General features: G+C 44.3%; 2 protein-coding genes across 3 annotated transcripts in view; one reads left to right on the top strand and one right to left on the bottom strand.

Annotated features, from left to right (window-relative positions):
- Positions 1-3,387: 3,387 nt before the first annotated feature.
- TMEM217 (transmembrane protein 217) lies at positions 3,388-8,880 on the bottom strand. Its single transcript, XM_079980637.1, is given in 3 exon segments — positions 3,388-4,203; positions 4,206-4,309; positions 8,524-8,880. Coding segments are annotated over 3 exon segments (585 nt in total). The 5' UTR covers positions 8,529-8,880; the 3' UTR covers positions 3,388-3,727.
- Positions 8,881-9,031: 151 nt separating this feature from the next.
- The window catches only part of TBC1D22B (TBC1 domain family member 22B), a 44,220-nt gene continuing 27,332 nt past the window's right edge, over positions 9,032-25,919 (top strand). Inside the window, exons 1-7 of one of the 2 annotated variants that reach the window (XM_079980618.1) lie at positions 9,032-9,301; positions 15,607-15,663; positions 19,107-19,408; positions 21,066-21,245; positions 22,335-22,405; positions 23,059-23,187; positions 23,759-23,824. In XM_079980618.1, the coding sequence (XP_079836744.1) occupies positions 9,246-9,301; positions 15,607-15,663; positions 19,107-19,408; positions 21,066-21,245; positions 22,335-22,405; positions 23,059-23,187; positions 23,759-23,824 (861 nt within the window). In that variant the 5' untranslated portion in view covers positions 9,032-9,245. Of the gene's footprint in view, positions 9,302-14,013; positions 14,094-15,606; positions 15,664-19,106; positions 19,409-21,065; positions 21,246-22,334; positions 22,406-23,058; positions 23,188-23,758; positions 23,825-25,919 lie in introns of those variants that run through there. The other variant, XM_079980617.1, reaches the window with a different exon arrangement.

Below are 25,919 nucleotides of genomic sequence, written 5' to 3' on the forward strand. Positions count from 1 at the left end.
ATTCTCAAAGCAGCTTCCCAAATAGGCAGTGTGTCAAATTATATGTGAGAGTTTCATGATTGGACCACCTAATTCTTTTTTATTTTATGTAAATGGAGCTGTGGGTTGCTTGTCAGCTTGAAATAAGCAACAGCACTGGGGGAGGTGATGTCTAACCCTGCGTCATTTTCCTGATCAAAATTCCCTCCTCTGTTGCTATTTCCACTTTCCATAGCTGATTTTAAAACAAAACAAAACAAAAAGCAGACCCATCTTAACTTTTTACATGGAAACAGCACCATCTGCTGGCTTGTTATGGAAGCATAATGTAACCAACTTTGGTGCTGTGTGGTGTTTTGCATTATATAGGAAACTTCATAGACAGCCTTTATAGAGTTACCTTGTGAAGAGAGTGCTAGAGACTTGTGTTTTTATGTATCTGTTTGCTACAAATCTGTAGGCTGAGCTGGAGTGGGTGGGTGGGAGCAGGCTAGTACCCAAACAGACACAGTTTTAAAATCATCACCCCACAATGCAAACAGCATGCATGCATTTGAATTCCTTCATGTTTCTTCTTGCCAGCCAGCTGCAGTGTTTCAAACTGCCAGATCAGTTTCAGTTGTTGCAGCCTGCTCACAGAGACAGAACACTCCAGTGAGGTCAGCTACCTGTTCTCTCCAACTCTGTCCATGATGGCTAAAAACAATGGTGGCAGGGATTGATTGGATGAATCCAGGTATTGGTTAATGTTTCATTATGAGAGGGAATTATGCCCACCACCCAAGGAAAGGTGGTGGTAAGGCCTGTACTTGAAGAGACAAGGGTTTTAAGAAAACTACTATTCAGTCTCTAATATTCCCTTCTTGAGCAAGGTGGCTGACAGTGTAGCCACTGGCAGGTGCAGTTATGCTTGGAAAAGCAATTATCTAGATTCATTTCAATCTGGCTTCAGCCTCCTTTTACCACTAAAACACCCGGTTCCCCCGACTAATGACAGAATATCAGGAGACAATTGGGACCATAGCCTTGTTGGTTCTTCCCAGTCTCTCAAGACTTTTGACACCATTGACCATGGTCTCCTTCTGAACCCAGGGGGGATGGAAGTTGCAGGCATTGTATTACAGTGGTTTAACCCCTACCTGCAGAGTCATAACCAGAAAGTAGTACTAGGGGGGTCCTACAAGGTCCATTTTATGTCCTATGCTATCAGACACCTATCTGAAACCTCATCATCATCATTTTATTTGTATGCCGCCTTTCCATAGTTGAAACTATGCTCAGGGCGGCTTACAACATGACAAGATTTACACAATTAGAAAGATAACAGAAGTCATAAACAATAAATAAAGCACATCAAAAAGTACACAACCAAATGGAAACAATTTCCACGTAAATTGTAAGATCTAAAAGTAAAGATACAACAATATCAATAACAGCAACAGCTCTCTCAACCCCCTGTAAACAATACTCCAGCCCAATAATCTGTTCAACGGCTTCAGCTTTTGTAGCTGGAGTCAGTCAGCACTCCACTCTCCCAGGCCAGATGGGAAAGGGCCAGCAAGGCAGGGTGCAGGTCTTCCAGTTGAGAGCTGTGTTGTCTAGGCATTTGTAGTACGGTGCCATCAGTGTGCAAATGACACACAGTTGTACCTCTCTGTCTTGTTTTGATGTAAAGTAAAGGAACCTTCCACAACCTGATCATTGGCTGAGCTTGATGGGGCTAAGGCGAGTTGTAGTGCCTCTGGCCGTTGTATACTGCAGTTTGAGGACACATTCCAGCCAGGTGAGAACACACAAGGAGTGAATGGAGTAGGGCCAGTGAGGAGTGGGGCCTGGGAAGGGATGTGGTCTGGTGACAATCCTGGAGGACTGCAGTTGGCCCCCCAGGCCTGAGATTTCCTAGCCATACACTAGAGAGTAGTAACTAATAGAGAAACATCTCCCTTGTGGTTATATTTTTGTTTTTTGAATTATGCTCTAATTTCCACAACTATTAAGATGAATTATTTGGGTATGAAACCAAGTTGAACTGTCACCTTCCTATTTTTCAGTGCCAATTACAATATTGGTTTTTTAAACACTGTTGCTAAAATGTTGCCAAATAAAACGGCAGTTGTGAAAAGGCAAGTGGACCTGACTGCCCAAAAACATCATTTGATAACAAAACCATGTCTATGAAAAAGATGGGGAAAATCTTTACCTCCAGAGATTCAACCACTGTTCCGCTCCTTCCCCAGCCACACACACACACACACAAATCCGTTTTGGTTAAGGAAATGAAAGAAGCTCAAGAAAAACAACTACTTGACTTACACCAAACTTTGCCAAAGTGTGTTTGCTGAAAAACGTGAGTGTGGGATTGTGAGGTAGGCATTGCCAGAGAAGGAGTGTGTGTGTGTGTGTGTGAATGCTCTATACTTCCTCTTCCTACCACTTTCTCCCTGAACTCTCTCTAGGCTGACTTTTCTGCCTCACCAGGTTTCTTTTCAATCTTGGGACCAGCTAAAATCAAGCCAGCTACTGGGGAAGAGTTGTGAGTGGTTAAGCACTACCAACTGCTTTCCCCCTGCAAAGTCCCCATCTCTGCATTTGTATTACCGTATTTTTCGCCCTATAGGTCACACCGGCCCATAGGATGCACCTAGGTTTTTTTTTTGGGGGGGGGGAATAAAGCACTCTGGGCAAGCAGGCTGCTATCCGCAAGCCTGGGGAGCCCGGGGGAGTTCCCGCAGGGCTCCCTAGGCTGCGGATGTTTGCCCAAAGCTCGGGGTGCTCTGCTTCAGCGCCCCATGCAGCAGGCTGCGGATGTCTGCCCAAAGCGCGGGGCACTCTGCTTCGGCGCGCCCCGCGCTCCAGGCAAGCGGGCTGCTATCCGCAGCCTAGGGAGCCCTGCGGGAACTCCCCCGAGCTCCCCAGGCTTGCTGATAGCTTCCTGAAGCCTGGAGAGTGAGAGGGGTGGGTGCGCACCGACCCCTCTCGCTCTCCACGCTTCAGCGAAAGCCTGCATTCACCCCATAGGACGCACACAGATTTCCTCTTCATTTTTGGAGGGGAAAAAGTGCGTCCTATAGGGCGAAAAATACGGTATTTAGTAACCTTGAGGCAGTGTGTCATTCTGGCCAAAGAAAGGGAGCAAACACTACTTTAAAAATAATAATCTAGCAATAAATAATCTTCACTGTGACATTTCACATCCAGGCACATATGTTGTTAGAGACATCAGCTTTTTCCACGGAATTTCATGATCCCAGTTTTCCACAGCCATATCATTGTGATTATAGGAGTTAGAAAGAAAATTATTGCCTTGCCCAAATATTCTGATGATACAGTTCACATGTCTTCATAACTCAATCATGCAAAACAAGATTGTGTGTATGTGGGGGGGGGGGGGGAAATAATACAATACAATGGAGAGGAAATATATGTTTATTAAGGACATCAAGTCAATCCAATAAGGTAATAAGAATTTAAAAAAACAAAACAAAACAAATGTCAAACCACACGCAGCACCACTTAGAATGCATGAATTTATACACCAGATTTGCAACTCTGGCAAGACAAACCCATGTTTTGTGGCCCTGCTGAGTGTTTGACAATCCCTCTGTTCTTGCAGTTCCAGGCAGGCAACAATAACCAGAGGCTTTTAAAGCTCCCAGTGGCCAGCAATACAAGGTTGATGAACTGTACTCATCTTGCTATGTCCCAAGCATTGCAAGCCTGCTAGTTTGCACAAATTACCTGACAACTCTTATTGAACTCTCCTAGCATTGATACCCAGCCTAAACTTGGGAGGCTCTGACACACGTCTTGATATCCGCCTTGTCTTCAGTGACATCCTCCCTGTGCTTCTGCCTTCAATAATCATCAGAAGATATGTTATGATAAAGAGAAGCCAAAAGCAGTCTGTGGGGATTCTGGTGGCCAATCCAAACCATTCCAAGTCACTTATTGAATAAAGAGCTGCCCTTGCTGTTAGAACTACGAGAACAATGTTGGCTAGATCATAGAAGATGATCCAAACAATGTAGATAAACAACCCTACAGTGTCTCGCCTCTGGATGGATAAGAGGAAGTAGAAACATATAGGATAAGTTATAACAGCTAAGCCGATTGCAGTGTAATAGTAATATGGGATGACCCACATCGGTCCAATTGAATAATTTTCTTCCTGATGCAGTTGTATCAGAGTTAGGGAGCGATTTAGGTGACCAGCCTCAAAGATCAGTACATATTGGTTGTCAGAATCATGTAGACACCAGCTAGAAGAGATCCTGCTTTTGGAGCTACACCACAGATACCACCTGCAAACAGGATGATCATCATCTTCTCACTTCCAAAGTCCCCTGAAAGGCAATTAAACTGAATTAGTAGTGCAGGATATGGAAAATGTTTCCAGAACTCTCTGAGAAAGTTTAAAGATATGTTCAAACTAGAGATGAATACAAAACATCAGAGTAGGAGAGAATGCAAATATATCGATGCACACCTAGGTTGCTTCCAGACTGTCCTGTCTTGTGGGTGGGATTCAATGTTTACCAGAAATACTGTTACACAATTTAAGTACATTATGCACTCTTTGTCAACAAATCCACTTACACACTCACCCTTTTGCTGTAAGGAAAGTGATGGGAACTTGTGGATAATAGCAGTTGCTTAACACAATGTTGTATAACCTTCAGCAAAGAAATCAGAATGAATGTGCAACGAACAATGGATGTTTTATAACTGCCTCACAAAAATTGTGCAAACAAATCAGGATGAAGGCTCAGTAAGCAGGTCACATGAAGGTGACCTTGGATGCACAAGAACAGCAACATATGAAATTGCATGTTTGCAGTAAAAGAGTGCATAGATATCTGCAGAGGCAGAACCATCCCACCAAGTGTTATGTAGCACCTCTAAAAATATCCAGTCTTTGCTATGATAGCCTGCAACTCAGATATAAGTTTTGATTTCGGCCTGGAGAGGTCTTCCTTACAGAAAGTCAGGCTCACATATCCAAACCAGCCCAGTTGCAAGAGCACCTCTAATATGTATTGTTTCCTCTTAGTGTAAATCTCTGCCATTCTTTATCATTTGTAAATCAGAAGTAAGTAAAAGACAAATCAAACTAAGCTATTGGCACCCAGCTATCAAACCTCCCACTCTCTCTTTAAATTAGGAAGCAATAAATTTCAATAGTCTGAGGCTTTTGCTTGAAAAGTCCAAAACATATGTCAAGCTCCATCTCACCAGAGCAGAGGAATAAGATGCATTTCTTGAAATCATTTTGCAAACTTTTTAAAAACAAGCCTTCCTGGCTTACATAATTCTTTTTTTTAACACCCATTCACAGTGTTAGAAATTGAGATATGAAAGCTAGGAGCTAAATGGTACCTTAAACCTAGATTATGGGCATAACAATGGAATGTCTAGGTGCACTTTTTTATAACAAGAATACAAAGCTGAAAATGATATGAACAGCAGCTAAATATTATGCTCATTTTTTATGTGGTCTAGTCCTTCCCCTGCCCACCCACCCCTAATACTCCTAAGAGTGTCTTCTCCAGTCTTCAGAGAATACGGTTAGCTGAAGTGGGGAGGCAGAAAAAGGTCGTCCTTTCCTTCTACTCTGCAGTTTTAATGTGAAATCTCAGACGCAGTACTGCACCCAGAAACTCAGAAACTGATCACAATAATGAATTCCCTGTTGCAAAATGGTAAAATGGCCTAGAACAATGGGAGTTTCAAACACTGCCCATTCACTATCAGGAAGAGAGAATTTGTTTCTATGCTAATTTTTTGAGACTAACTCAGGCATAACAGGTAATGCTTTTCACTTTACTAGCTAGGAATCCTTTGGATACTAAAGGGATCTCACCTCACTGTCAAGAAATTTTCTGATGGACTCCCCCACGCACCCACTTTTTCTTCCCCCTATCCCCTTTGTTGCTGAAGAGGTACTCTTGCCTTCAACACACTGAACCTCAGGCTCACAAAATAATGAAGGCATTAAACTTTAGAAAGAAAGCCCATCAGCTGTCCAACACCTCCCTCCCCTTCTACCTTACACTTTGAAAAGCAATCAGACTCTCTTTCTTGGGGATACCAGTCTCTCCTTTTTCCCTTTGTCACGCTATTTCTTCCTCCCTAATTTTCTCACCCAAAAGCTCAGATCTCCCTATGCTCAGTAATCTCAGCCACTGTCCCAAAGTCTTCCATTTTTCTTCTGATTTTCACCTAAAACTCCTCCAAAGCCCTTCGCAATCATTCCTCTGACCCCCCTTTCCCTCCTGCAAATAAACAGCTCAAGCCAGCTCCCACCCCCACATTCTAGTACAACCATAACCTCTTCAGCCAACACAACCCCCCAACTCTCTTTCCCTGACCACATCATAGTTTTCCTATGAGTTCCTAGGAATGCTTCTAAGAATACCTCTTGCATGGTTTTAACTTTCCCAAGCCTCATTCTATTCTTGGTGTGCTGTTTATTGATTTTGTTAAAATGTTTAGTAAATGTGCTGTTTCCTTTCTGAGGCAATCAGCTAATTCCCTTTTGATATAATAAAATTGACTTTTGATTTATCTCTGTTGCCTGTATTAACTCCTGGGATACCAAACTCTGGAGTGTATCCGGGTCACAACCTCAATAGATTCCTAGAAGTGTCAGGTCTAATTTTCCTGTTTCTTCTGTGTGATTTTTAATTCTCTTCTCTATTTCTGTAAATCTAGGTTCTAATTGTTTTACTGAATTTGACAGACTTACTGTTTTATTGATAATCTCCTTGTCTCTTTCCTTCAACGAATTTGTTATAAAGTTATTCTACAGCAATCCATTTTCCTCTATAGTTTTTAAAATAGTTTTGTGCTTTTTAAAATAATCACCTTCAAATTCTTTAGTAAAAAAATGTTTTAATTGTTCTAGTACTGAGCATGCCACTTTCTCTATTTTAAAATCTGTTTTACCATTTTGAAAGCCTGCATTTTCCCCCAGTCTTAAAATGTGCTTCCATCTCATTTGTACATTTTCTGCTTTCTTTTCAGCACACATGATTATAAAATCCAGAAAAGTAACTAATGCAAGCTTGCTGTTATCATTTAGTTATCAGCAAAGAATGTTGAACCAATAAAAGTTAGAAAGGGAGAAGAAAAAAGGTAAAAAGGGGGGGGGGAGAGAAATCACTAAGAAATTCATTAGTCAAATAGGAATTAATTATTAATTATTTAAGCATTTCATTACTATATTGTTCTTAACAGACTGAAATCTTACTGTTTCTAAGAAGTAGTTCTGGCAGAAAAATAAAAAGGGGACAAGCACAAGGAATACAGCTGAAGAAATGAAAAGGTGCCAGACACTGTGACAGGATTCTATTCACCTCTGGTGGTGACTGATGCTCTCTTTAGTTCAGTTCATTGAACCTTATTTTCTAAATAGTTGGTTATGTGTTACTGCCTCAGTGCTGCTATTATTATTATTATTATTATTATTATTATTAGTCCTTAAAAATAGTGTTGCAGTTGCACAGAACAGCTATCAATCACTCTCAGTGGTGCAGCTAGGACTGTGTCTCAAGGCTGAGGTTCAGTGCCCTGCAGTCCAGCCCAGTCCCACTGTGCCCAGTGGCAGATTGCTAGTGTGGTGACAGACAGGCCTTGTATAATCATCCTTTATTTTTCATTTTTAAAAGCACATTTTATGGCCACAGGATAGGCCGGTGGCCATGTACATGTTTTGAGGTTAATGGGAGATACAGTTCAAAACATTTGAATGGCTTGTGGTTGCAAAGCATAGAATAGCAGCATTGATGGGGAAGAAGATAAATGCTAAAAATGTGTTTCCCAATTGAAGTAATACACATGACTGAATTGTGGCAATGTGGTCACCACTTCCCTCTCTGACAAGCAGTAGAAGTGCACTGCATGAAGAGCACAAGGGAGCAGGTACACAGCCTTGGTATGTTCTGTACTTGCTCTGTACTTGTACTTGCATTGATGTTAACTGCTGCCAAAGGTAAATCATACTGCACATTTCCTCTCACCATTTTGAGTCTGTTCACTTGATCTCTTGTGACCCCAGTTGTTTATCTCTTCCAAGGATTACTGCTGCATCAGAAAACAATGCCACTTATAGCAAGCTTCCTGTGAAGAAACATTAAAGGAGTAACACACTTGGAATATCTGTATGCTGATACCTTATCTGTCCAAGTGGTTAGACAGCTGCCTCCCCCCTCAAGTAAATAAATACAAATACTTAACTAAAAGTAGAAATTGTAGAAAAAAATTTGACAGATTTTTCAGAGCACTTGGGGGCAAAAGGAAGTAATTTAAAACAACTTGTCATTGAGACATTTCATTCTGAATCTGCTAGACAGAGCCAGGCAGATGACAGGTTGCCCATCAGCAACATAAATCGTGACTGTGCCCACGACATTAAAGGAATGAACATGCCAAAGTTAAATAAGTTCTTGCATTCTCTCTCTCTATTGAATAAGCCGGACTCATTTTGATCTGATGGGTGTTCTGTTCGCACCAATGTGCAGTTTAAAATCTATCCTTGTGAAGAACAGCATACCTACATTAAAAGGGAGGGCAATCTGAGGGCTTCTGAGGAGTTTCAGGTAGGAGCTGAAGGTGACTTTGCTGAAGAAAGCACATAAAAGTAGCGCCTCTGCAAAAATTGTCCTCTTTTTAATAGAAGATTCGAACCATCAGTCTCCCAATAATTAATGATTTTTTTTTTTAAAGTCTGCCTAGATTTGAAAGTGTTGTTTATTATTTTCCTCCCTGAGAGAGGGGGCAGCCCCCAGCCTGCCTTGGTTTCCCTCACTGGCTTTCCGCTCCCGCTTCTCCGCGAGGACCGCCACTTTTGACAGTTAAACCGCCTCCCGCTTCGACCAAACTGCACGTGGCTCCCCCCGCCCCCTCGCCGCAGCCTTCCTCCTCCCCCGCCCCCTCCTCTGTGCATCACTAGGTGAATCGCCCCGCCTCTCGCGCGTTGCGCGCGGCTCCTGGTCCTGCTCTCCCTTTGGCGGCGCCCCCCCCCCCACCTCGCTTCACGTTGCTTTAGGAATCTGACTCAGGATTGGCCAGCTAGGGGGACTGTGGCTCAGGCAACCAATGGCTGGGCCGCGCCCGCCCGACTCCAAGATGTCGGCGCTGAGGCCTGGCAACGGGGCTCCCGGAGGGAGGCGGTGAAGCGGCCTCGGCCGGAGGCTTTGGGCCCCACCGCTCCGGCTCGTCCCCTCCCTCCCGGAGCCGGCGGGGTGCTCGGCCTCTGCCCCCCAGCCATGGCCGCGGAAAGCAGCAAGCAGTTCTGGAAGCGGAGCGCGAAGCTGCCGGGCAGGTGAGCGGCCGCATGAGGCTCAGTCTCCGGGGTGGGCGCCCACCAAGCAGCCGTGCCCCGGGAAGGCGGGAGCCGGTTGGCGGCGCCGGTTCCAGCGGGTGCTTCCCCGCCGCCATTCATCGCAGGGAGGTGCTTCGTGGGGGCTTGCGGCTCTCCTTCCTGAAGCCGGTTAGCAGCCTCCCCGCATCTAGAGGGAGCAGGGCAATTGGGGAGAGGACCTCTGTGGGTCCCCCGATGCCCGTGAGGTGAAGCTCGGGATTGCGGTCGCGCCACGATTGCTCTCCGCTGCGGCGCCGGCTGGCCCGGTTAGTAAGCAGCAGCAGCTGCAGTCAGAAGCCCATCGCCAGCCGGCTGGCGATCGTGGGGCAAATGGGCTTTGCTAGGCTCCCATGTTCCTAAACCCGCCGTGGGGAATGACGAGACTCGCGGGTGCCTCCGTCCTCCCTTGTCCCGGGGCCGTTTGTATTTCGGAGCCAGCCAGGTTGCTCAGCGGACAGGTGCATTGGGTTGCTACTTTGCCCAGGAGCCGAAGTCACTTCCTCATTTACATAGGTTAATCGGCGTGGGTCCGTATGGGCTTCCTTATCGTGCTGGCGCTTACTGCCGCTAAACGCTCAGATAGGAGTGAACTTCAAAACCGGGTGGCGAAGAGAATTAACCAGGCTTTAAAAAGCAAACACCAACTAATTACGCCTATTGCAACTCGGCAACTGAGAATCTTTGCTTTGTTATACCAAGAAAACTCTCTGGAGAACTTCAGGACACACAAGGCTGGCTTTCTAAATATGAAAGCAGAAGTCCTAGACTTCATATTCCGGAGACAATTTCTCCTTAATGTGCCCACCCCCAAAGCTGGTGAACAGGGAGTTTGCAGTGCTTAAATTACAAAGGGGTGATGTGGATGTTGAATTTGCAGTGTCCCGTGCACAGCGGAATGATGAGGAATACGTGCACATACTCTATATTGCTTTATTTACATTTCAAAGCTGGTAGATTACAGAAAAACATCTTGCCTCTGCCGGAGCAGAAAAAGCATCCTCTCTCCTCTGAAGCAGAGAGAGAAACACCTGTGAGAACAGTGAAAAACAGGAAACCAGTGTACGTCACATCCAGTCTCCCTTTCCCGTGAGAAACTCCAACAGTACCTCTGACTGGAATGTAAACATTGTCTTGTGACAAGCCTTTCGCTGCACAGTGAAGAGAGCAGAAACCAACATCCTCCCCCTTTCTGTGAACATCACTGGGCAGCGTGTTCGTACAATATCAGTACAAACCCAACTTCTGCACTTAGGTACAGTGTTGATCCTTTGATACAATCTTGGACAATACATCAGCAGGAATTTCATTACCTGGCATATAGGACACCGTTACGAGTCCCTTCTGAATACGTTCCCTAGCATGTTGCAACTTCAATTGCAAGTGCTTCGTGCTTTGCTTACAACCTTCAGAATTCAGCAAAGCCAAACATGCTTTGTTGTCCTGGTAAACCTGGATTGGACATTTGACAGGAATTTTCATGTCTTTGCACAATTGTAACAACCATTCACAATCCTTAAGTGAATAAGACAGTGCATTCAGTTCAGCTTCACAAGTACTTAAGCTAACTGTTGTTTGCTTCTTGCATGACCAATCAAATAGACCCTGATTGTACATGTAGCAAACTCCAGACGTACTTTTCCTGTCTGTGGTGTCACTTCCAAAACTTGCATCTGCAAATATCTCAAGACCACCAGACTTCTGATTGTTAAATCTCAGTCTGTAATGCATAGTGCCTTTCAAATACCGCGCTATGCGTTTCAGAGCTTTCCAATCCTTAACAGTAGGATTGTTGACTTGTCTGCTTAGCAAATTACAGCTAACAGCAATGTCTGGTCTAGAACATCTGGCAATGAAGTTTAGCTTGCCTAGCACACTTCTGTACAGTGTAGTGTCAGAAAATGCTTCTTCAGTGTCATCTACCTGATAACCTGTTATCATCAGTGTGTCTACGGGGTTAGCATCCATCAGGTTTCGTTTGTTTAACACATCAGCAATTTTCCGTGACTGGTGTATTAGAATGTTACCATCTTGATCTCTCTGTATTTCAAGAGATAGGTAGTTGTTTACCTCACCAAGATCTTTCATGTCAAAGTGTTCTTTCAGTTGAGCTAGGGCGTTATTGTACATTGTGACATCTTTCCAAAAGAATAATAAATCATCAACATAAAACAAACAATACAGTTTCTTTTGCCCCTCCTCTTTGACAAATACACAAGGATCAGCTTTCCCTTGCTGAAAACCTAGAGAAAACAATACTTCAGTGAGTTTTGTGTGCCAACACCGTGCACTTTGTTTGAGACCATAAAGGGACTTCTTCAGAGCACAAACATATCCCTGTTTTACCTGTACGCCATCAGGTGGAAGCATATAAAGTGATTCATCTAGAGATCCGTACAGAAAAGCTGTATTCACATCGTGGTGACTAATGTGTAAATTCTCTGCAGCTAGCTTGAGCATAAGCCTAATGCTCTCATACCTCACTGTGGGTGAGTAGGTCTCGTGATAGTCTTCACCTGGTACCTGTGCAAAACCTCTGGCTACCAATCTGGCTTTGTGTCTGACTACCTTGCCATTTTGATCAGTCTTCGCTTTGAAGACCCATTTGCTTCCAAGCAGTTTCATTCCTGGAACTACTGGAACAAGTTCCCATGTTTTGTTCCTTTCCAAGGAATCAAGCTCAGCCTTCATGGCATTTAACCATGGCTCAGCTTCCTTTGAATCCAAATCCTGGATTTCTTGGAAACTTGAAGATTCAAATACCTTCTTGGAGCTTTTAACAGCTGTTACTGCTATCTTGGCAAACTCATCAGCAAATCTCTTTGGAGGTCTGCCTTTTGTGGCTCTTTGTGACCTGCGAATTAGCCTTAGGTCTTCAACACTCTCCTCTTCTTTCTTGGGAGAAAAGTGACCTATTGTGAACAATGGTTCCTCCAATTCTTGATCAGAGCTTTCAGAGGGTCGCATAGAGGCTTTCGCACTCTTGAAATCCTCTGAATCACCTGATTCAGTTTCAGACTCAGAATCAGAACTTTCATCAGTGGGTGTGGGTTGCTGCAGTTGCTTTTGACTATCCTCAGTCTCATCATTGTCATCAGGGTAACATTGGAAAATTCCCACATTCTCCCCCCACTTGGCATTGTACTCAACACTTCTAGTGAGCTTAATAGTCTTAGAGTCAGTCATCCTGTTTGATGTATGGCTTTTTGCCAAACATCTTCTCATAGGGGGTACAACCAATTGCTGAAGATAACCTGCGATTATAACTGTAAACAAAACACGAGAGGGATTCGGCCCAATAACTCTCTGGAAGATTGGCATCATGCAGCAAGGTTTTTAACCCTTGAAGCAGTGTTTGATTTGCCCTCTCGCAAAGTCCATTCTGCCATGGCGAGCGAGGACTAGACAAATCGTGTTGAATTCCTTTCTCAGTCAGAAAAGCTTCAAACTGCTGAGAAGTGAATTCCCCCCCGCGATCAGTGAAAAGAATTTTTATAATAATGTCAGGGACTCAGCGGGAGCGCAGGGAGGAGAGGAGATGGAGAGCGAGGGGGAGCAATCCGAGGACTGGAATGTAAACATTGTCTTGTGACAAGCCTTTCGCTGCACAGTGAAGAGAGCAGAAACCAACAGTGGAGTGTGGCAGGATGCTTCCCATATTTATTGCTTTTAGCATTGTTTGGGGATGTGTGTGATTTGGTTAAAATGGATGAAGTTAGAGGTAAGGTGTGTGGATTTTATAAAAGCCCCCCCCCCAATTCTTCCATAGTTTAAACCATGGTGGTCTGTGCATCCTTTTGATAAGTCTGTCAGTGACGGCTATAACTTATGTCCTGTATCTGAGGGACCATGCGTCATATTCTACTTGTTTTGGAAGACAAATGCTAGAGTATCTTTGCCCTCTTGTCCTGTGAGAGCCAGTGTGGTGTAGTGGTTAAGAGTGATAGACTCGTAATCTGGGGAACTGGGTTTGTGTCTCCGCTCCTCCACATGCAGCTGCTGGATGACCTTGGGCTAGTGCCACTTCTTTGAAGTCTCTCAGCCTTACTCACCTCAGAGTGTTTGTTGTGGGGGAGGAAGGGAATGGAGAATGTTAGCCGCTTTGAGATTCCTTAGGGCAGTGTTTCCCAACCTTGGGCCTCCAGCTGTTTTTGGACTACAATTCCCATCATCCCTTGCCACTGGTCTTGCTAGTCAGGGATGATGGGAGTTGTAGTTCAAAAACAGCTGGAGGCACAAGGTTGGGAAACACTGCCTTAGGGTAGTGATAAAGCGGGATATCAAATCCAAACTCCTCCTCTTCTTCCTTGGGCTTCCCATAGGCATCTGATTGGCCACCAGGAACAGAATGCAGGACTAGATAGGTCTGACCCTGAAAGGCTCGTATGTTTCTCTTCAGCACCGCTCCAATCACTTTATTATTTGGAAACATGGCTGCTGGGGAAACTGTTGTTGGCGGAGGGTTCTGGCTATTGTTGGACAGGGCCAAGCTGGGATGATCTGCTATCAGCCTTGAAGAGAGATTTCACATCCCACCCATGTGCAAACTCTTATACTTTTAACACTAATTATATTGGAATACATTCTTTCTCTATATACTTAGTGTTCAATTCTGATTAGGTTTCCTTCCTCACTCATTAAGAAGGCACTTGAAAGCTTGAGGAAACTGCACAATTGTTTGACCACTCTGAATGAGATTGAGCGATAACTCTCCTCTTTTGATGATTCAGGAGCATGTGCCCCTGAAGAAAGTGAGGTAAGACCTAAGAGGTGATCTTGGCCTCAGGTTTGGGATAAAGGCTGTATAATTCATGAGGCTGTTGCATTAGACTTCAAGCTTTCTAGAATACCAAGGTTCACAACCAGAGTTAAGTGCAAAAGTTATACACTTGGGATTAAATAACTCTGAGCTAAGGAATTTGTTTGGAATACCATCCTTCCACACAAAAATCCACTTGTGGTTACCCCCCACCCCACCCTTCAGCAGTGCAATGCAGAATCATTTTGCTGTTCCCATTGTTAAACAATTGGGAGTCATAAATCCTTGCTGATCTACTTCAGATTTCTCAGTAGATCCTAATTTATCTTCTGCTCACCCCTGTGTTATATTGTTCGCATGCTCTCTAACCTCATATTGACCGTGCTGTCCCAAGCCAGTTCACCACCGCGAGGCCTCTGGAATGCTTAGCTGGCTTTAAATCCTGCCAGGCTAGTTAATTCTCTGTTTCTCCCTCTAATGTCATCCATCTCTCCGCCTGTCAAACTCTACCAACTTTCTGGGGTAGTTTGGATGTGTGGGAAAAGTACAGCTAAAGGACTTATAATACGTACTTGGGAAGAAAAAAAATAACATTATTTCTGCAAGTGTGCTGGTGCCTCACTATCTTAACTTTCTTATCTCATTGCCACATCCTGCTTGCTCACTTGTGTGTTTCTGCCTCTAAATCAAGATGTTGTTTCCATCTATAGCTAATTTAAACAGTGAAGTTGACTAAACCTGGTAAACCGGTTTTGGGAAAAGAAATGATCCAACTTGAACTTCAGCCCAACCAATGAACTTAAGCTTTATTCACTGATGTGTACATTGCCTGCCAGTCAATAGGCTGCTGTGATAGCTCAGGCCAATGGAAGGGGGAGGTGGGTGCACATACTGTTTTATTTAAATAGCCTGTAGCCCACGTCTTGCCCTCTACCTATTTCTGTGTTCTGAAGCACATGTAGCTAGAAGATGAGTGAAATGAGGGCTAAGTCCTGGGGCCCCCTCCACATAGCTTTCCCCCCAGCTCAGTTGTCTGAATTGTTTGTTAGGAGTACAGTTTTCCTAACCTGTGCAAGTAAAGTTGTCCTTGTGACCAATAGCCCTTACGACCCGTTCTTCACCCCATGTGTTGTATAATCCATGCTGAAAAGAACAAGCACTAAGCTTGTATGTAGTCATGTGGTTTGGCCTCTGTTAAGTCTGCAAAGAATGATGGAGATATTTTGACCGGGGCCAGAGGGCAGAGGAAACTCTCAAAGAGCTGCTTATCGAAATGGGAAATCTTTCTCATGTGTGTTCTTTGGACTGGCCAAAGGGGATGCCAAGAAAAGAATTAGGAGGGTGGGTTGTCAACATTGCTTTTGCTTTTCTAGGTAGCAGATTGTGTTTGTTCCTGTGGTTTTGATACCTGGGAGTTATTGACATTGCTTGTATGTGGCCCTTGATACATTCACTGCTGAGACTAGAATACTTGCTCACAAATCACTTGAGTCTCTTGTTTCCCCTTTAGCATTCAACCTGTCTATGGAGCTCAGCATCCTCCACTGGATCCCCGGCTTACTAAAAAGTGAGTAGCTTCCCTGGTTCTCAGACCTTTAGCACTCATCACCACATGGTGCTGCTTTGCCCTGGAAAGAAGTCTGTTTTGTCCGTCCAGTTATTTTGCTCTCTCCTGTGGATTACCAGCCTCCAAGGTCTCAGTTTAGTTGGTGATCACAGGAGCTATTGCAAAAAGAGAAAAGTGGGATGGAGAGAAACGGAGCAGCACCAAAAATGGTGAAAGTGAAATTTAATAGCTTAACATACACCATAGCTGTCAAGTGTCCCTTATTTGAAGCGACAGTCCCTTATTCCAGCGCCATGTACCGCTGCTGTCCCTTATTGATGGATGTCCCTTAAATGTCCCTTAAATGATGTCCCTTAAATTTCAAAGGAAGCAGCTCCTCTCCCTCCCTCCCTGCCAGCCAGGGAGGAGGGAGGCTCCAACTGTGTTGCTTCGCTGTGTTGCTCAACTAATAAGAAGTCTAAGAACGACTGGGGGGTGGAGCTTGCATGCCTTGTGCGTGGCTAGTTAATGCAAGCTGAGGGGGTTTTTGAATGCTGGACGCCATTTTGTTGCACGTGCTGCTGCAAACTTTGCAGTGCAAAGCCAGGCCAGGAAGCCATTTTAAGTTGAGGCTGCGTAGGCCTTGTGGTGCATGTAATTCAGATTCTATTCAGTTGAACCTCTGGTTACAAAGTTGGTTGGACAGTGTTCTCAAAGCTACCAACATGAGTTTGACCAGATTGCAGGAGGACAGGAAGACTGGAGTGCCTGGAACAGGTGAGGCTGCAGGTCCCTTATTTTGGCTGCAGGTCCCTTATTTTCAAGGCTGCTGGTCCCTTATTTTCAAATTTGTAAGTTGACAGCTATGACATACACTGCTGTGTTGTTGGAATTTTGCTAAGTTTTACTTACAGTAGACCCACTGAAATTAACAGACTTAGTCAGGAGAAGACAAGGCTAAGGAGTAAACCCTATACAAATCTGGAGTGGAGTTCCCAAGACAGTTGGATGGCACCTTGTACTCCTTCCAGCCAAGCTGGTGTCAAACGTATTGCTCTGTGGAGTCTTGTAATCTGGGCAGCCCAGGATCTCCATACGCATTGCCCAGGCTTGTACCCCAGGAAGGTCACTTAGGTGCTGAAAATGCAGCGGTTTGACGTCACCCGTGGAAGTGCACTCCATTGTCTCTTGAGACAGACGGATGCCAACAACAAGTCATGTTCTCTAATTTGGCCCTTGAGTACTGGGCATGTAATGAGTTGGTGGCCCCATTATTAAGTCACTATGGGAAGGCATTCCCATCACAATTGTTGCTGTTATATCCCAAGGGATTCATGAGTCATGGAATCTAACCTCCTTGTCAGTCTCTAGAGGGAATTCCCCAAGGGGGAAAAGGAGGGCAAAGACTTTAATGCTGCTATCCAAGCTATGCAGAGCTACCCTAGTTTATGTGTTCCTTTTCTTTATACTTAAGCAACTGTGGCAGTTTACAATTATAAATCTAACATGTGCCTTCTCCTGTGCCGAACATCTCGCTCTCGTCATGCTGTTGTGGAGTTTGTAAATACATTGTTCCCTAAATCACAATGCTTGCTAATACTGATGCATTTTGATAGCGGTTTTCAACTGTTGACTATCACAATCCTATATTCATTCAAATCAATGACACTCTAGCCCAGTCTGTTTGTTTTTGAAGGGGGCCATTGCAAGATGAATATAAAATTATAGAACAACTTTGGAGTCATTTGTCTATTATAGATTCTTCTTAGTTAGTGCCAGTTAAGATGGAGGGATATCTTGGGAGTGAAGACCACTTCTCTGGGTATCTTGACTAAAAACCTTTGATGAGAATATGCTAGATCTTAAATTTCTGTTGTTTTAAAGAGTGTATCCCCTTCCTACCTTGGGGGGTGGAGAAGGGGTTTTTGCAATCTGCCAGTGAAGCCCTGTTCCAGGTGCCATCTCTTTCAGACATTAGATTGTTGTCAGCTAGGAGCAGAGTTTATTCTGGGGTGGCCCCTGAATTCTGGAACACACACTCCCTTGAGGCCTTGTTTTTAATTTGACTGCTGTTGATTTTAGTGATCAGCTAGGGTAGGCTTAGTATTGTTGCATCTGAGTTCATTCAAGCCTCTTATGCAAATAGATTTTGTCCTGATTTACTACTTCCCAATGTGACTAAAATCCCCTTCATCAGAAACATTACTTTATGAAAGTTTTACCATTTTCAAAGCATATCTCATGGGTCTGAAGATCTCACTGCTCTTTCTGCATTTGAATGTATGGCTTATACTCATTAATCTCTTTTCAGTGCCTATTTGGACTGACTATATAAATCTATAAATTTAAATTAGAGTTAATGAAACATTCTTAATGTCAGCTTCTGCTGATGATATTTTATTATTTTGGATACATTTGCAAATAAAAATTTTAAGAAAAGGTGTAATTTGGATGTAAGTGGTCCCCTTCAACAAAGACATCTTCAAGGAATAGCATTAGTTTTTCTGTATTACCTTTGTCTGGCTTACCTCTTGAACATGCTGTTCTTGACCAGGCTTTCTGAAGTAGTTTTGAGACATTTCCATTTTCTTTGTTCTCAGCTTCTCTCTTGGTCTCCTTAACCTTGCTGGAGTTCATGTGCTTTCTGAGTTTCTTGTTCGGACATGAACTTTCTCTTTATAGCACAAGGACTTTGACTCATTTAACTGAGAACAAAGCAAATGCAGCTTATGAAAGAATAGTTGTGCCTGATTATGCCTCTCTTCTATGTATATGTTAACCTGATAGCAAAGCAGTATGTTATTGTGGCTACTTTCAAATTGTATGCCTGCACTTTTACTGTTCTCCAGGATTCCATATGTGCTCCCTGAAATTGAATCCAGTCTCCTCCTTCGCTTTGCTTGCCAAGCAATACTTCAGACTGGCAACCTTTCTTCATCAAGGCATTTGGCAGAAGCATTTCTCCTCACTGTCCCATGTGCCAAGACTGCAAAGCTCACTGGTTCAGACATTGAACTTTGCACTTGGTGGAGAGCTTATAGGAAGACTTTGCATTCCTTCTCTTTACCCTGACCAGACAAGAAAGGAACTGTACCATGGAATGGAGAAGTGGCAGTGGGGGCTTGACCTGCAGAGGAAATGGAATCAAGTACAGTGGTACCTCGGGTTAAGTACTTAATTCGTTCCAGAGGTCCGTACTTAACCTGAAACTGTTCTTAACCTGAAGCACCACTTTAGCTAATGGGGCCTCCTGCTGCCGCCACACGATTTCTGTTCTTATCCTGAAGCAAAGTTCTTAACCTGAAGCACTATTTCTGGGTTAGAGTCCGTAACCTGAAGCGTATGTAACCTGAAGCGTATGTAACCTGAGGTACCACTGTAGGGCAAATTAGGTTATAGGCAGGGGAAGGTGAGATGCAGAGCTTGACCACATTGCATTAATGCCAGCTTCCTTTATTTTGTAGCTTCATCAAGGAACGGTCAAAGATCAGCGCGCTACCCATGAAGAATAAGAAGGCCAGCAGTTTTCACGAGTTTGCCCGCGACACCAGTGATGCCTGGGACATTGGGGACGATGAAGATGAGGACTTCCCATCTTTCCAGACTTTGAACTCTAAGGTGGCCAAGGCCACAGCAGCCCAGGTGCTGGAGAACCACAGCAGGCTGCGTGTGAAACCCGAGTGGCCCCAGGTGGCTCTGAATGAAGCACCAACCAATTGTAAGGTCATCAAGTCCAATAGTGAGGCCCAGCTGTCCAGAGCGCCTGGTAAGGGCCCCCTGGCCTTTTTACCCTATGTGATCTTGTCAAAGCTGTGTGGGTTCTACAGGTCTGCACAAGGGTCACTTTGGGAGTCAAGTGCAGAACTGAGCATTCTGAGGATCTTGAATTCTAGCCAAGGAATGTGGATGATCTCTCTTTCTCATGGCTGAAAAAATAGATTTGAATATGTGTGGTGAATTCCTGTTGACACCTTGAAAGCTGGTGAAGGGTTGAGTTAGTGCTTTATGGAGCTCCCTGTTTGCCTCATTTTAGCAGGAGCAGAATAAATTAATACTGATAATATGTGACTTCTCTTGATTTTCATAACTCTCATTAGTGGACACTGTTGTTGGTTGGTTGCTGGGATAGGTGAATCCTTCGTCTGATCTAGTAGCATCCTTCTTATTCAGCTAGTAGAAATTTGCTTTCGTTGGCACAGACTATATAGGTTACCTTGGTGTAGTTTTACAACACAATATACCTTTGCAGAGTATGCACAGATCTGGTATACTTCCATGGGATAAAAGCCTAGTGTCCTGTCAAATCAGGCCCACTATTGGGCAAAGTCCTTGTATTACTCTTTTTGCAAGTGATTGGGAAAGCTCTCTATGAGTAAGCCTTCTTAGTTAACAACGAACCAATCTGAATAGGGTTTACTGGATGGGGGTGGGTGGGACCTAGATGTTTGCAGTGAGGACTTTGGAACAGGCATGCAAGACATACTCAAAATAGTTTAGATAATAAGGACCAGACCTTTTTGTGATGGTGCTAGTGGAGTAAGCAAAGCATACTCTACTTTTTAGCTCTGAGAATGAGCCTTCCTATCACAGAACCACCACCAGATGGCTCCAGAGTCCATGTCTCACCTCCAGTTATCTGCTGGAAACTAACTGGCCACTTGGCATGGAGGTGTCAATGGAATTTGGGATAGTAAACTGCCTTTGTGTTTTTCTGCTTCCTCCCATATGTTGAGTTGTCTGTCCAGCATGTTAGAAGAGGAAGGAAGGAAGGAGAGCATGAAAATTTGAGAAAAAGGATTGACCTTGAGGAGATGATGGATGGAGAGCAGTGAGAGCCTAGCTGTGTTTATTGTTGGAGGACAGGTCAGATGAATCTTTGCCTCAGTAATTATGCAACAAAAATGGTCTGAGAGCCATCCATGCAAACCACTGAGTGATGCCTATTCTGGATAATGTGGCGTTTTCTATTCACCACTGTTTATTAGCCCAGAAAAAGTGAGCAGGACTCCTGGATCACTACTATCCTGTGCTGCTAAAGCATTGCTCCAATGGAACTGAAAGTCCAAATATTCCATTAATGGTAGGAAATTCTACCCAGGGATTCCTTCTGTTCCACAGAACGCGCAGTTGAAGCAGAGTAGTTTCCCAGCAGGAGTGCATGAGTTTATATTTCCTGCTCGTTGAGGTTGCATTTGTATCTTTTTAATAATAGCGTGGCAGGAAAAAAATTCAGTTGGTGGAACTTCTGTCCCCATTCAGTGATGGGGGAGAAACTTCACAGGTGTGGAGCCTTTCTTTGTCGTGCATGTTTGTGAAGGTGTGCAGACCTTTTTGGGAATGGTAGTGGATTCTGGAAGCTCCAGACAGTGCTTGCCGCTGCCCAGTATGCTCATGGCCTGATGGACCTCTTTAAACTCTTTTAGAGGATGCCTGTGTGCGCAACCCCCTCCACAAACAGCAATCCCTCCCACTCCGACCCATCATTCCGCTTGTTGCTCGCATCTCTGACCAAAATGCTTCAGGGGCTCCTCCCATGACGGTGCGTGAGAAAACTCGCTTGGAGAAATTCCGGCAGCTTCTGTCTAGCCACAACACAGATCTAGGTGAGTCCAGGCAATAAACTCAGAGGGTCCTGTTAGTTTCAGGGATACCACCAGAGGGGAGAGAAGTGTGCTCCCTGTTTGGTTCCTTTCTCTTGTTTAGAAGTAGTTTTGCTTTGAAACTGTACTCAGTAACTAGGATAAGTGTGACACATGTCTTGTTTTGTTGAGTGGATAATAAGCACTGCCTAAATTGGGAAGTCATCCCAGGCATTGCGGAATAAAAAGGTAAAGGGGCCCCTGACCATTAGGTCCAGTCATGGCTGACTCTGGGGTTGTGGCGCTCATCTTGCTTTATTGGCCGAGGGAGCCGGTGTACAGCTTCCTGGTCATGTGGCCAGCATGACTAAGCCGCTTCCAGAGCAGCGCACGGAAACACCGTTTATCTTCCTGCCGGAGCGGTACCTATTTATCTACTTGCACTTCGTGCTTTCGAACTGCTAGGGTGGCAGGAACAGGGATCGAGCAACTGGAGCTCATCCCGTCGCGGGGATTCGAACCACCGACCTTCTGATCGGCAAGTCCTAGGTTCTGTGGTTTAACCCACAGCGCCACCCGTGAATACAGCTCCCATAATCTTTAGTCAGTATGGCTAGTTGTCAAGGATTATGGGAGTTAAGTATCATGGCATCTGCAGGGCACCATATTGGCTCCCCCTGGTTTAAAGAGTGGAGTGCAACTCTGAATCAATGGAATATATATATATATATCTTTTTTTTTAAAAAAAAAAAACTTTTCCAGTGCTCCAGGCTGCTTATGCCATGTATTTAGGCCACAATTCTACACCCCTTTATCTGGGAGAAAGCTGTATTGTAATCAATGAGACTTACTTCTGGGTAGACACATGGAATTGCAGTGCAAGTTACATAAATGTTTGATAAAAATACAATTAAAAACCTATAATTACAAAAAAAAGAAAAAGAAAAAAGGAATCATAGACACCATCACCATAGAAACCTACATATCTAGCAAAAAAGTCTTTCTCGTGGTTCTGGAACCTGCCAAGCTGACAGGAGTTGCTTTTCCTCCCTAGTGTAGAAATGCCAGCCAAGATACTGCGTGTGAATAAACTTAACTGCTCTCCATTTGCAGATGAATTGAGGAAATGCAGCTGGCCTGGGGTCCCCAGAGAGGTCCGGCCTGTGACGTGGCGACTTCTATCAGTGAGTGCTGCTTCCCTAAGTTGGGGCAACATGCGTACATTTGCAATCTATAGAATACATATAAATGACAGAGCTGGACTCTAGGGAAACATGTCAGCTATACTGGTTCTTCAGGTCTTTTTCAGCCTAGGCACCTGGGATCCTTTAACTGGAGAGGAACGTCTCCCTCCCATAAACATGAGAGAATATTACCTTTTAAAAACATCAAAGCAATGGAGACAATGCCTGTACATTGTGCTGGTTATACCTGGAAAAAACAAACATGCTGCTGGATTCCAGAAAGCCGCTTCTGCAAAAAGTGAGATACGATGATTGGCTTCAGAAACTTTTTTTTTTTTTTGTAGCAGCAAGTGTTAAAACTAAGGTTGTTGGATTCCATGCAAGGTAGCCTTGAATGTCCCTAAGAGTGATGGGGGGATTCTGGCAGGTGCCACTTCTTCCACCACACTTGGATGGAAGGACTTGCCTTTGCTTAACCTTTTATGACATTCTTACAGGGCTCCAACTTTTCTTTTACTGAATCCTGCACCCCTGGTTAGAACAGTTCTCCTGCAAGCTACTTTCAAGCATTCATGTATGTAGGGAAGTTGAGGACTTTGAGCACAGCAGAACAAAAGGAGACTTGCCTTGACAGGCTTTTCTTTCTCCTACAGGGTTACCTCCCTGCCAGCATGGAGCGGAGGAAGCTGACTTTGCAGCGCAAACGAGAAGAGTATTTTGGTTTCATTGAGCAGTATTACGACTCCAGAAATGAGGAGCACCATCAAGATACATACCGGCAGGTACCCAGCCCCCTACTTCCTGCTGCCTGCCCTTTCTTTCGCTTAGCATCTGGGGTACATTAGGATTCCATGGCACAGGGCTTAGTCATTCCACTAACAGTGGCAACAGTGTGCTTTTTACCTGTAACCTCGTCTCTTACCGTGGCAGACCCATCCTACACAAAACAGTGTTTGTGGGTGTTAGTGGTCAGAAGTGAGCAGATGTTAACTCTTGACCTGCCAAGAGATCCTAGAGAAGAAATACTTTTAAAATTTACCCAGGTATTTGAAGTGGCCTTTAAAAGGTGTTCTGCTTTCAAGCATTCCAGATACTCTGCTTTGTGTTCTAAATGCAGCCTCTGTTGAAAGGATTTTGGATGATAGGCTAGCATGTTCTTTTTTATTAAAGAAGGAGGAGCAAAACAGTTCTTCGGGATTTCTGAATGAGTCAATATCATCTCTTCCATCTTAAGTCATAGTTCTGCTTTGGCTTGAGCCAGAGAAATATTGCCTCTAGTGCTGCAATTGTGCTGATCAGCTTGGCAAACATTAATGTTCTCTGATACATATATATTTTACAATTGTCTTTCAGATCCATATAGACATTCCACGGACGAACCCCCTCATCCCTCTGTTCCAGCAGCCACTAGTACAGGAGGTAAAAGGGGCCTTTTCTTTTTAGCTTTCCTGCAGTGTGAGTTGCCAGCCTGTGTTGATGGGCAGGAAGTTTCTCCTCTCCCCCCCCCCCAAATATCTAGCATTTCCCCCCAGAGTCAGCTGCTTTCTGCTGTATGCATGGGCTTTTCTAAAAAAGAAAGTCATAGCTGATTTCAACCTCAGCAGTGAAATTTTTGTACATTTCATTCCAAAAGCAGAGTTGCCACCCATTTCTTAATTTGGTAACTTGTGCAAATTCTGTGCTCGAGCTGAACTCTCAGATCAAATGCAAGTTTATTTTGCAGGAGCAAGCTCAGTTTGCATGCTTTACTCACAGTTCCCTAGGGGTGGCAGGAACTGCCCTTTCCTGCGAGATCCACACCTATCTGGAAACGACAGAACTAGACGTTAGAGGTGATGCGTGGCTGTGCCTGAGATTCAGCCCTGAATCTCATTTTCCCTCTCTTTGGTAATATCTGGTAATAAAAAATATGTGACAAGACTTCACCCCATTATTTTTCCTTATCCCCCTACACATCATTGGATGCTGGTTGCAGGGATGTAGAAACTCATAACATGGTGACAGCATGTCCTATATTTTGTGTTACTAGATGATGCAGGGAACAGAGGCGGGAAAAATGTGGGACTGCTGTTTCCATCTGCAGGTATGCAGTACCCATAATGTGTAATTCTGGGCTCAATTTCATAAGATTCCACAATTTGAGTTGATGTCTCCTAGGAACAGAGACTGCCAGCCTGTTGCGCCAAGTGTGCTTATGGCAAGAGATCATCTCAGTCCCAAAGGCACACTATCAGTGTGTGTGTTGCAGAGTTGTGCATGAAGTTTCGCAGCAACAATGTGACTTGCCAGAGGCTAAATAGTTTGTTAGTGGCAGAGCCAGGAATGAGCTACAGCTTCTGTCTGAACCAGACAGAATTGCAGGAATTAATAATGAAAACTGACTTTTGCAGTATAGCTCAAAATCCTTTGACCGACCTAATCCTGTTGAATATTTACTGATGCTTGCAGAGCATGCCAGTTCAGTCAAGTCTGAGTGGACTTAATCCAAGTCCCTTCTGCATAGCGGAGAGGCAGGGTTTGCAAAGAACCGGTAATTGACTGATGTTGGAGTTTATGAAAATTGATGTCTAAAGCCACAGGCCCTGCTATCATGCAAGCTTGATTCACATTTTCTGGTTTTTGGAGCACAGAAGCCCACTGTGTCCCATTGGGGGGGAAACTCAACAAAGTCCTGTGCTGTTGTCTTGAAATTAATAGGTTCATGACTGTTCTGAGCTACATTGTCATTGCTACTGTAATATGGCTTGTTTGCTGGTGTATGCCTCCTTTCTCCTTCTAGCGGACAATGGCTCATAGATTGGGGGTTAAAGCATTGTTCAGCCTGTGGCTTAAAGCATTGTTCAGCCTGAAACCTAGAATACTTCATTGTTAACGTAGGTGGTAGTGCTGTAAAGCAAACTGTCATGCTCAGAGTATGATTAACGAGAGCTGTCTATTGTAATTGTGCTGAACGCCATTGCAGACCAATCTGCTAAACTGTAAAATGAATATATGCAGGCTCCAAGGTAATGAGGATGGCACCCGTCCTTATAACAGTTTTGCAAGGTTTTTTTGCAAATAGCGACAAATGCCCTCTGGATCTGTTCTCTTGTGTTTTGTTAGAGCAGTGGCGTAGCGTGGGTTGTCAGCACCCGGGGCAAGGCAAGTAATTTGCACCCCCTAACCCGTGGATTTGAGCCCCCTAACCCATGGATTTGCGCACCCTAACCCTAACCCCCAGATGTTGCGCCCGGTGCGGCCGGCCCCCCCTGCACCCCCCACGCTACGCCACTGTGTTAGAGGACAAGTCTTTAAATCTGACATTTTGCTTGCCTGCAAATTTTGATCCTAGTGGATGCAAATGGAATGAGGTGCTCCAGCCAGCAGCCCACCAGTGTTCTGAAGGCAGGGCTCCTCATCTTTTGGAAGTGCACATATAGGAATTGTACAAAACTTCAACCATAGCTTAGGTTCTTGTGGATTTCAGCTTTCTTAAGTGAAGAACAGCATGTTCCTTGCCCATGGTTGTGGACAT

The sequence above is a fragment of the Podarcis cretensis genome, assembly GCF_951804945.1.
Source record: "Podarcis cretensis genome assembly, chromosome: 6".
NCBI classification, from domain to species: domain Eukaryota; kingdom Metazoa; phylum Chordata; class Lepidosauria; order Squamata; family Lacertidae; genus Podarcis; species Podarcis cretensis.